At 47.4% G+C, this 11,848-nt stretch overlaps 1 protein-coding gene across 1 annotated transcript in view; it reads left to right on the forward strand.

Annotated features, from left to right (window-relative positions):
* NOTCH2 (notch receptor 2) overlaps positions 1–6,445 on the forward strand; it is a 132,794-nt gene extending 126,349 nt beyond the window's left edge. Inside the window, exons 30-33 of the mRNA XM_084637742.1 lie at positions 528–820; positions 1,240–1,387; positions 2,014–2,111; positions 2,766–6,445. Of these exons, the coding sequence (XP_084493868.1) occupies positions 528–820; positions 1,240–1,387; positions 2,014–2,111; positions 2,766–4,112 (1,886 nt within the window). The 3' untranslated portion in view covers positions 4,113–6,445. The remainder of the gene's footprint in view (positions 1–527; positions 821–1,239; positions 1,388–2,013; positions 2,112–2,765) is intronic.
* Positions 6,446–11,848: the final 5,403 nt, after the last annotated feature.

Below are 11,848 nucleotides of genomic sequence, written 5' to 3' on the forward strand. Positions count from 1 at the left end.
CTGGCTAGTACAGCACTAAAGATCATTTTCATTCGTATACTGTAATATCTGCGGCATGTTCTGGGACGTTCTTACTCAGGGCCTGGTCCAGTTTTCTCATCCAAATGTATGGAAATCTTTTCATCAATTGTAATGATTATTGGATCCCCCTTCTTTTATTGCTGTTGTAACATCATCATATTTCCTTTCTGACCCCCGTGATAGCTACTAAGTGGGAAACAGTTATGAGCAGGAAAGTTTCCTTGGTGAGCATGGGGCCTAAACAATCAGATTCTGCAGTCTCTAAGCTTTCATTTGAACTAAGTTCCTAGCCCTGTGGTTGGGAAGAAAGCCTTCCAAATGTGAACAGCATAACACAGCGCGAACAGGTAAAAGGGAGCTGCATGCACCGACGTGGAAGGAAGGGATTGTCACTGGCCCAGTGCAAGTGCACAGAAGGAGAGGATCTATGGTGCTAGGAACAGGCACAATCTGCTTTCCTTTGCTGTTATGCAGGTGTTACCATTCAAACTTCTCTTCTGTTGCAGATGGGTGCACTCCACTCATGTTGGCATCTCTCCGTGTGGGCAGCTCTGACGAAGATGAAGAAATGGAAGATTCTTCAGCAAATATAATAACAGACTTGATTTATCAAGGTGCCAACCTGCAAGCCCAAACAGACCGTACTGGGGAGATGGCACTGCATTTAGCAGCCCGCTATTCAAGAGCAGATGCAGCAAAACGCTTACTAGACGCTGGTGCTGATGCTAATGCACGAGACAACATGGGCCGGTCTCCCCTTCATGCAGCTGTGGCAGCTGATGCACAGGGTGTCTTCCAGGTAAACCATTTAAGGAATCCCTTTTAGGACACTAGCTGAGATAGTGGCGTTAGGCAACTGCAATGCATGGCACATCTGCCTGCCCACCCAGAAGGATGCATCTGGGCATGTACTGTGTCCTTGGCCATGCTGCTCTCAGACTGTGAGCAATGCATTGGACCAAGGGTAAAAGGATGAAGGTTCTTTGTAGGTCTAGTTTTTTCTGATATTAGTAACTCAGGATTCCACACACACGTAATTATGTTGCACGTAATTATTCAGTTTTCACTTGCTTTTTTGTTAATATCTTGCCTATTCTGAGTCCTCATATTTCAGCCCTGATATTGCTACATGAATACAACATTTCTCTGAAGTTTCTCATTAATTCTCAGTCTTATTTCTTAATGGAATTGAAAAATCACCCTTCCCCTGTGCCTCAGATCCTGATCCGTAACAGAGTGACGGACCTGGATGTGCGGATGAACGATGGCACAACCCCACTAATTCTGGCTGCCCGACTGGCTGTGGAAGGAATGGTGGCCGAGCTGATCAACTGTCAGGCTGATGTCAATGCAGTGGATGATCATGGTATTGCGGGGCCTTGGGGGTTGAGGGCTTCTGTATTCAGACCATTTCTCAGGGTGTAGAATGGGAACAAAGCGCTAAAACCTGCACTGTTGATAACACTGGAGCTAGAAGAATAAACAGGGTAGAGGGTATCCTGTACAGGTGGGTTTTGTAGTGATTAAGTGCAGCACACTGCAGAATGACTGGCCAACATAGGGTGGGTTGTTTGGAGATGCCTGAAATGTATGGAGGAGAGTTGTGCGGGGGGACAGTGGTGACGGTTGTGCTGAGACTTTCTGCAGCATCTCACAAGCGTACAGAACATGAGACTCCTAGAGAGACTGTCCCATTGCATGTAGTGAGATGGAGTCTCATGGGAGGTTGGACTGAGACTTTCTGCAACGCGCCTGGCGGTTCTGGGTGTCATGGAGGGAGCCTGCTAGGACTTTCTGCAGCTTTGTGGGGACAGATGGGTGTATCACAGGTGGTCATACCAAGGTGTAGCACATCATGGAGGCTGCAGGGCTGACTACTGTACTGGGAAGATTTGTAGGTTGCCAGGCTCAGCTGTTCCCTGGGCATGCTGTATTACACCTCTCCCACTTTGCTCATTGGTTTATTGCTGAAGGGACTGAATTTCCCCATAGGTAAATCTGCTCTTCACTGGGCTGCTGCTGTTAACAATGTGGAGGCAACATTAGTGCTGCTGAAAAACGGAGCCAACAGAGACATGCAGGACAACAAGGTACAGCTGTGTATGCTCAGTAGGGGTGTCCCTTCACACATGGTCTGCACCGCTGGTCACTCAGCCCCGTCTCTCTCCAACTAGCTCCATGCTTTGCAGCTGGGCTGTTGCCGTTGGAAATGATTTAGGCCAAGATTTTTCAAAACTAGGTGCTTGAAGCAAGGCTTCTAAATCTACACTTAGGAATTAAGTGACCTGACTCTTCAAAAGTGCCAGGTACCCAGAAGCTCTTATTGGCCTCAAGTCCCACTTCTCACTCCCCCTTAGCCAGGACTCAGACTGGTTCACAGGTGAGCCCAGGTCTCCCACATTCCAGTAGTGTCTAACGACAGGCCATTCTTTCAGCTGGGGGCTCATTTCTTTCCCACACAAGCCTTTGCTGACTGTATTCTTGTTTGGTTCCCTTCTCACTCCCCTGTTTCCAATGCAGGGAGTTTATTTCTCCCATAGTTCACTGAGCAGTCCCTCCTGAAGCCGTGCTGGCTAGTTCCTCTCAGTGGAATTGTAGTGCATTTTGTGTGTGGAGTATTCCAACTCTGTTCCCCACTCACAGATTGCAGTTCCTCCTATTGCCCCTTGCTCAGTCGACATTGTTTCCCCTAGATCCACAGTAATCACAAAAGCTATTGAGATGTCTCCTCTTTGTGTTTTCAGGAGGAGACACCGCTTTTCCTGGCAGCACGGGAAGGGAGTTTTGAAGCAGCTAAAATCCTGTTGGACCATTTTGCCAATCGAGACATCACAGACCACATGGATCGCCTTCCCCGAGATGTGGCACAGGACCGGATGCACCATGACATTGTGCACCTTCTGAATGAGTACAACCTGACCCATAGCCCTTCTGGGCATCCTGGCACCATGCTGAGCTCAGCCCTCTCGCCAGTGATCTGTGGCCCAAATAGATCCTTCCTCAATTTGAAACATGCTTCCTTAAGCAAGAAGCCAAGAAAACCAAGTGCCAAGGGCCTGGTGTCCACCAATCTCTCCAAGGATGCAAAGAGGAAGGGGAAGAAATCTGTGAGTGAAAGCAAGGGGCATTTTTCTGAGAGCTCAGTGACCCTCTCACCAGTTGATTCCCTGGAATCCCCCCATGCTTTTGTATCTGAACCAACACCGTCTCCCGTGATGCCATCACCAGGGGTTTTACCTTCGTCCCCACACACGCAGCACACTGCCACATCAGTACAGGCTGCACACACCATGTCCTTCTCCAACCTCCATGAGCAGCAGCCCCTGGGATGTGGATCCAGCACTATGCTTCCTTCAGTCAGCCAGCTGCTTTCTCAGCACAGAATCACCCCTCCAAACTGTGGGCTCGATCGGCTCAGGCCGGTTAACATTTCTGCTGAATGGATGAGTCGTATGGAAATGAATGAATCACAGTATAATGAGATGTTTGGCATGGTCCCCCAGGTAGTGCATTCTCACCCCAGCATGCCTCAGCAGAGTGGCATGATTCAAACGGATGTGAAGCACGGCGGAGTCTCCAGAGTGTCACTGCCACCTATTATGACTTTCCAGCTGGTTCCCAAAGGTGGCATAAACCAGCAGGCAATGCCCCAGCAGGCACAGGTAAACTGTGCTCAGAATATAGCTGGTCCTCTTAGTTCCATGTACCAGGTACCAGATCTAGCTCAGTTGCCAAGTGCCTCCTTTCCCATGGCAGTGATTCCTCAGCAGGATGGACAAGTAGCTCAGACAAACCTCCCAGCCTATCACCAGTTTCAGAGCTCAGTGGGAAAGTACCCCACTCCGCCATCTCAGCACAGCTACTCCTCCTCTGCCACAGAGAGGACTCCCAGCCATACCAGGCACTTGCCAGGGGAACACCCATATCTGACTCCATCACCTGAGTCACCTGATCAATGGTCAAGCTCGTCCCCACACTCTGCCTCAGATTGGTCTGATGTGGCCACCAGCCCCAGCCTCGGCAGCAACCAGCGAGGGCCTGCAGCACATATGTCAGAGCAGCAGCGGAGCAACATGCAGGTTTATGCCTGAAGAGGTTAAAATGGCTGCTGAAGCTGAGCTGACTGCGGTTCCCATGACAGTCACCCAGGATGGAAATGAAGAACCATTTTAGTGTTCAAAAGTCTGAATGCGCCCATCCACCACCCGCCTTCCGTTGGAAGAACTGTGATTGCTGTAGGTTTTACGCTTCCCGAATCAGAGAAGCTGGGGATGGGGAAGATGTGTTGGCCCACCTCTAGCCAGTTCCCCAGGGACTAGTGCGTGATTGCTCTCTATATGATATTCTCTAGACTTTGTCCAGTCTGCTTTTAAACTTATTCCGCCACTTTCTTTGAGAGACTGTTGCTCAGCTTAATCCTTCTTCTGGTTACAGCTTCCTCATAGTCAACCTCAAATAACTGTAATTTTACCCTATTGCTCTTCTGACACCCCCTTGGTACCATCCCAGATTCTTCCCTTTTCCCCACAACTACTGGTTCTGACTGTGATCTGAGCTGTCACCCTCCCATGGCTCCCCTAGACCAATGTCCTGAACTCCTCCTGTCCATTAACCAAATCGCCGCCATAGACATGAGGACAACTGTCTAGAGCCACCTCCCGCCACTGCCTAGCTCTTCCCTAATGCAGTGCCTAGGCCCTCCTGAACCCTTGCCTACAGGAGTGCTTGTACAATGTTGACTCTTCCAGCAGGCAGCCCCTGACTTATTCTCAGACAAGTCTACATGGCATTCTCCTCCTCTGAATACCTGGTCAGACTTCTACCTCAGCTTCTACCCTCCATGCTCCCACCTTGCACAGACAAGTCAGACCCCTCCTTCACACTACTCTGCCGTGAATGCCAGGGCTCAGGGCCGGCCCACAGAGGCACCTTTTCTCAAAGAGGAAACTGCCCAGAAAAGAAGCCGTAGTTCAGGAAAACCCTCAGCTTAAGCATGAGGAAGTTTCCTGACCCCACACCAAAAATTCCTGATCCCATTACACAGTATCACAGCTAAGAGTCAAATGTGTTTGACTGTGGTGCTCTCGAGTCCTGCAGGTTGGGTGCTGTGTCTCTCTGTGCTGTATCATGAGGTGGCTAGGTTGTAATCATGTATATGCAGCATTTTTGTCCTTTTGTACCATTCACCTGTGTTAATGTGACCCTCAATCCTGGGGATAGGGCATATTGACCCTTTTATGCCCTTTGGAGGTGATCAGAACAGCCTAATATAGTGCTGTCCACTAGAAGGCAAGAATGCTAGAGTCTTCTTCCTAGGCTTTAGTTAGTTGCACCTCATCTAAAATTGGAAGTTGGTTAAGTTGGAGACCAAATAGTTCAGAAACCATCATCTGAAACATCTGAGCAGATGGATTCATTGATTCTGCAATATGCTTCAGCACATACCAAAACTGCACACTTGTGATGCTGTTGCCCGTGTGATCCCACAAGACAAGTAGGAATTATACTGCAGCTTCCTCTAAATTTTTAGTGGGTTTGCAAAACCCAGCTTTCATCGAGCCTTAACTGGACAACAGAGCTGCTTCTCCTCTTGTCCAGATCTCTGTACTGCCCTGTGAGAACACTTCCCTGCAGGGTTCTGGACAAGTCAAGGGTAGAAGTGTAAATTCCTAGAAGTCGCATTAATTCTACCTCTTCAGGAGATCCCTGCAAATGAACATTCCAAAGAGATTTTTGAGCACTATTTTGCTGCCAACAAAAGATAGGGAGTCTGCTCCTCTCTGAGCAGCAGTTACTGCACATTTTACCAGGTACAGTATTTCGAGTGATACTTTTGTCCTAGTAAAGTTAGGAGCACAATGCATTTTCTTTTGATTTTTGACTCAAAGGTACATGAAGGCAGGGCCCTGGCAGGAATCATTCCGTGGGCCACCTTTCTGGGCTGAAGTTGCTGATTCTTTTGTTTAATGCTTTTTGACGCACACAGCCTCTCTTCCCCGCCCACACTGAGGTGTGTACTGTGAAGGAGATAGAACTCAGCCTTTTGGGGGCTTGGGACTGAAATAATCAAGGATTGCTTAAATAAATGCCAAAGAAACCAAGGGCTTTTGCCTTTTAGCCCTAAATAACCCCAAGTGCCTTTTAAACTTTGGCAGCCATTTCAAGACAGGTATGTTCTTTGCATCTGGTGTGTTCGAACGATGTCCCTTTCTGCCTCTTTTATACTTCTGGTAAAGCTGAGATCTCCTTAAGGTGGTATTTTATCTCATAAGCAGTAACCATTCACACAGCAGCATTTTCCTACAGTAATAACAGGAAAATATGTGCTTATTTTTACATTTTAAAAAAAAGTCTATTATGAAAATAATTGCTACAAAATGTATAAGCATTTTTTATCCCCAAAATAAAGAGTATATGTCCAGTGTCTGCGTACCGGTGTTTTCACTCGTTGCCATAGCTGCGAGCTGCCACTCTGCCCAAACTTATACATGGTCTCACTTGGCCAATTCTGCATGGTGTCCCCTACACCTCCATCTCGGGCCAGGGCACAAAGAGCCCACCCAGTATTCAGTGTTCACTCCTCCCCTGATGAAACCCTTATCCCCTCCTAAGGGGGAGGAAATCTCCAAGGTTCCCGTCAGACTTCTCCCAGACTGGTGTTAGGAAGGGCACCACCATCACTGCACAACAGACCCTGTGGCCAGTACCCAAACCCTACAGATCCCCAGCCAGGGATTGGCAGGAAACTAGGCCCATCCATTCCCAACCACCCTGGTGTCAGCTGCACTTGGGATCCCCCTTAAAAAAGGGCTTCTGTCCTGGATGGGGTGTCCTATGACACGTCTCAGGGGTACCCAGGGTTGTGAGGCACCTCACCACCACCTGCCCTTGGCATGAGGGCATCATGTCTATGCCTACTGTGGATCAGCTCCCTGAAAACGCCAGCCTCTGGCAGCACCAGCACTGCCTGCCAGGCCTCTGCAGGCCTCGCTCTCTGTACAGGTTAGCGATAGGTACACGCCATCCCCAAGCATCCCTCTGCGGTGCCCAGCCCTCGATTCACTGAACAGCACACACCAGCTTACTAGATTCAACTCAGGATCCCCGCTCTGCTTAACACACAGCTTGCTCGCTGTCTCTCTCGCACGCGCGGTCTCTCTCTCTAGTGAAAACAAGAATCAGTTTATCAACAGACAGTCAAGTGAACGTGGGTAAGAATATTGGAAACAAATGGCTACATATAAAACACAATTATAATATGCTTTCTAAAGCCTAAACGTAATTCTCAAAACATTCCCCTGCCTCCGGTGGGATCGTTTACCCCAACTCCTTTTCCCAGCATTTTCAACTAGGATGGCTGAGATCTCCCTTTCATAAGATTAAGCTCACTGGCAGCCTGTCTTTGCAGAGAGAAGGATGTGAGGGTATGTTTCTATACACCCAGATATACCAGACCTTTGAGCTTCACCTGAAAAAAGGGTCCCCCCCCTCCACTGTTTACCTCTTTCTGCCAGCTCTTCATTAGCATGTAACTCAGTATGCTAATAGACTTCTTGTAAGACACAATAGTGCACAGGGGAGGTAAGCATCTCCCACCTCCTGTCTGGAGAAGTTTATCACTGGGCACAATACCTTTGAATGACCTACCTTTAACTACAAGGCCTCGAGATTATAGCTTTCAGTGTATATCCATAACTCCCATTTTCCATCCATACATCTCGCAATGATTATGATGATCAGTGTGACACAGGCTTTCATTAGATACCTTACATGGTATTCTTTTGGGGGACCCAGAGGATCTGTGTACCCCATGCCCTTTGCCAGTTGGCATCCAGAGGCATCCAGTCCTTGGATCACACCGTCCCATGTTATAATATCTTTTACCCAGGTAGTTGTAGTAGTGTTCTTATTTCCATTACTATAGTGCATAGGAGCCCTAGTCACAGACCAGGAGCCCATTGTGCTAGGTGCTGTACAAACACAGACCAAAAAGACAGTGGGGATGGTGAGGAGATGATGTGCATCCACCAGCCAGCCCAGTGGGATCTTCATGATGGAAAAAGTAGTGCAGAAGGGATTACATGCATGGATGTAGGAGGTACATCTGGGCCCATAATGATTTGTACTTTAGACAGCTCCTTCCAGTTGAGAATATCAAAGCATCTCATCCCCAGGTGAGAGAGGCAAGAATTATTCCCACCATACAGGTGAGGAAACTGAGGCAGAGAGTGGCAAACTAACTTGCCCTGGTTCAGAAGAAGCCTGTGGCAGAGGGGATAGTACAGGAGCAGCTCGATCTAACAACCAGTTATATGAAGAAGTTATCCCCGGACGGTGGGGACAATCACGTAATGAAAGTGATGTCGATGAAGAGCAAGCCAATGTTCCTTTGCAGTCTCGTGCCTCAGTGCATTACAAGTTGCTTTGCTGTGGTTTGGAGAACAAGAAGAAAGCGATGAGGTGCACTGTTCTGCAATTTATGCAACATAACTACTGTCGTTTTGAAATGTTGGATTTTATGAACTTTTCAATTTTATTAACTCCTCAATCAGTTCATAAAATAGGGGTTCTGTGAGTCTAGTGATGCCCATGCCTGTGCTGTCACCAGCAGGCCATCTGCCTCCTACAGTACCATTTTGTTCACCTCTGGGGTCGTGTTTTATCCTGGTGTGTCTTTTGCTCTTCAAAAAAATGTATGTTCCTTTTCCATTCAAGAGCAAGTAAGCTGAAGAGAAGACCTGAAAATTGAAGGATATATTGATATTCAAGGCCTGGTTTTTCCAGCCTTACTCCTGTTGCGTGGCGTCTTATCCTGAGTAGAATCACGGATGTTGGTGGGTCTACTTGTATTAGCTGCTACTGTTATATTAATTTAGATGGACTATCTGGGTCAAAGGTGTTAACATAATCCAGTCACTGTCCAGCATTAAACAGTTTTAAACAAGGTTTGGGGCTTTATACACAGACCTCAGCCTGCTTAGTACCATGGCAAACACACCATTACAAATCCTTTTATTAAAGATACAGAAAGGAAGAGAAAAGAGCTAAAGCATTTGAAATATAAAGGATTAAATAAGGCTTTCATTTTAACAGCATCCTTTGTGCCCTTCAGCTTGATAGAGTTTTTAGAAGGGGAAAAACCCTTTGTTTGACAGTCTTTTAGATGGTATCGAAGGTGGTAATAATGGTCCTTTTTGGTGACAAGAGAAGACATTAGTTACGATGGGCTGGAGCAGTGTCAAGGCTGATTCCCCACTCTGGCACTTGGAGTGCAGAAGGTGAGGGCACACAAGTATTCTAAAAATTAATACTGGCCACTCCAGGCTGATATTAAACTCCCAAAGTCACAGCTTCTCTCTGACCTTGGATGGGTAGATGCTGCCACCACTCCAGTGCAAACCCACTCCCCCCCTTTTGAGAACCCAGGAAGGCGCACTTGGGAATTCCTTCCTGTGGGTTACCTCAAGCCCTTTCACCCCCCCCCCCTCCAGGGAAGAGCTGAGAAAGAAAACAAAGGAAATCAGCTTATCGTGACATGCTGAAACTGGTAACCATGTAATATCACCCCACAGTGATAAGGGTGATAGGAGTCATGGTCAGGGTTTAATAGTCAAACAAAACAGCAGTGTTATCTTCTAGAAGAGACAACTAACCAACCACTTCTCTGAGAGGTTTCCAGGAATCCTCCAGGTGCTGTATTTCTCCCATATTTCAGCTATGAAATTCCTGGAAGTAATCAGTTTTCCACTGTAGACCATCCCTCTCCAGTGTAACCACCCATGGTTTCATGGCTTCCTTTTCTCTTGAATCCAGCGGTACAAAGCCAGGTTGCATGACCCTTCCTCACTTTGATGAACAGTATTAGTGGCCCCAATAAGTTCAACAGAGCACGGACTTGGCCCACAGCAATGGCTGCTTCCTATGGTGCTGCCTCCCCTGCTTCCTCACGGAGAACCTCATGTCAGAGTGAGTACGTCTGCTTCATCCCAGTAAAGGTAAGAGCTCCCTTTGCCAGTCTCCACTAAGATTTCACACACTTCTTTTGTGGCAAAAACAAACCCAAAGGTTTCATTTTGTTTTTGAACATTGGTGTGTTTTCAAAAGTGCCTCCGCGTTCCCCTCGTTGTATTTGTTAGTCCTCCCGGCTCATAGGTGGAGGGCTCTTTTTGGTGGACTTGGAAGCAGCCTCCTCACTTTGTTGTCTGAGAGGCCTTTTAATACTAATACAATGTGTGACTCTTCAAATCCTAAACCCTGGCAAGTTCCCTACCGCGTTAGTAATTCTGTGGGGACTCAACACATGGAGAGTTTAGAGTTTCCAACTTAAGTACAGTAAGTCTTAGTATTCCAGCCACAAGCAGTCAATGAAGCAGACCCCTTTAAAGAAAGCGTAACTTGCTGTTTGCTCTAGATCTTTGGGTGTCCAGGACTCTCTTCCCCCTTGGAATGCAGAACCAGTTCTGGGCTCTGGGACTTTGGACTTCCTTGGAATTCTCTGCCTCTAAGCAAAGTATGGAAGCCATCTTCCTTTTCCTTCCCTGTAAGCTAGATCTTGAGTCTAGCTGGCTCCTTGCAACTTAGAGCTGCAGAGAAATCTCCTGGGACTTGGAATTAGTGACCCAAGACAACCAATCCCCTCTTTCCCCCACTACTTTCTTTCCTCCTCGGAGATAGACAAAGGAGGGAGAAGAGGCAAGGTAAGGAAGGGCTGGGAATTCATCCACTTGTGCAGCACTCCAGCAGCCCCACAATATACACACACACAGTCCAGTCTGTGTGGTCTGCCAGGAAATGGAACAGAGCCACCACAAGTTCTGGTCCCACCCAGGCAGTAATCTAAAGGATTCATCCTTCTCCCAGCTGATGCATGGGCAGTGCTCAGCAGGCAGACTTTGTGTTCTCTCAGAGCTGGCCCTCATGCTAGAGTCTCATTGTTTTTCTATGAAGGCTGTTACAGCATCTCAGCCTTTTCAGTTGTACCCTCCTTGGGCCAAATGCTGAGACAGCACCTGCAGCTCCTGTGGTGGCGAATTGCAGCCGCTCAGCAGTTTGTGGAGCCAAATCCTAAGGACAGCCCACTTGAAAAGATGAACTCACTGTTAAAGCTTATTTTACTAACACCCATTTCCCCCTTCAGTTTCTATATGTAGTATGTAGCGCAGTCTCTGTGGCCTGGAGGTAAGTGAGAATTCCTTTGCAGAGCATTCTAAGAAAGGGGGGCACATTTCAAGGAAGGCTCCTTTTCTTCACGTGTCAATTTTTCCATTACTCGTGTGTTCCATATTCTGGCCATCCAGATGGACTCTGGACTGTTCACTCTCCAGTGGGCTTCTGCAATCTGCTCTGCAGCCACCAGCCTCTGAGAAATCAGTGACGCTCTATAACACTGTGACTGGTGATACTAGTGGAGAGGCTGCAGGTTTCCATAGCATAGCTACTGCTGGAATGAAAGAGGAAACTTTGATCCAAAAGGGCTGGATTTGGTGGCATCCTATCAAAGCTGAGCCAGTTTCACTACGTCTTGCCAGAGCCTATCTGTGGCTGTTGTGCTTTTTTCTGACATTTGAAATGGCTTGTTTATCAGAGACAGAGTCTCGTGTTGTTTTGTATTTTTGTGCACATGGAATTTAAGTTAAAATTTTCTTAAAGCTCTGGAAAATGTGACCCTTCCTTGCTAGCAGGGTCACCACCCCTTGGTATTTCAGCCCACCATGGAGGTAAGAGAACAGAGAATACAATTTAAACTGCATATTAAAATGGAGTTTGCAGTTTGGGTAAAGATACAGAGTTCATGATCTCCCACAGAGTTCATAAATTGCACATGTAC

The sequence above is a fragment of the Lepidochelys olivacea genome (assembly GCF_965140295.1).
Source record: "Lepidochelys olivacea isolate rLepOli2 genome assembly, chromosome: 8".
Classification (NCBI taxonomy): domain Eukaryota; kingdom Metazoa; phylum Chordata; order Testudines; family Cheloniidae; genus Lepidochelys; species Lepidochelys olivacea.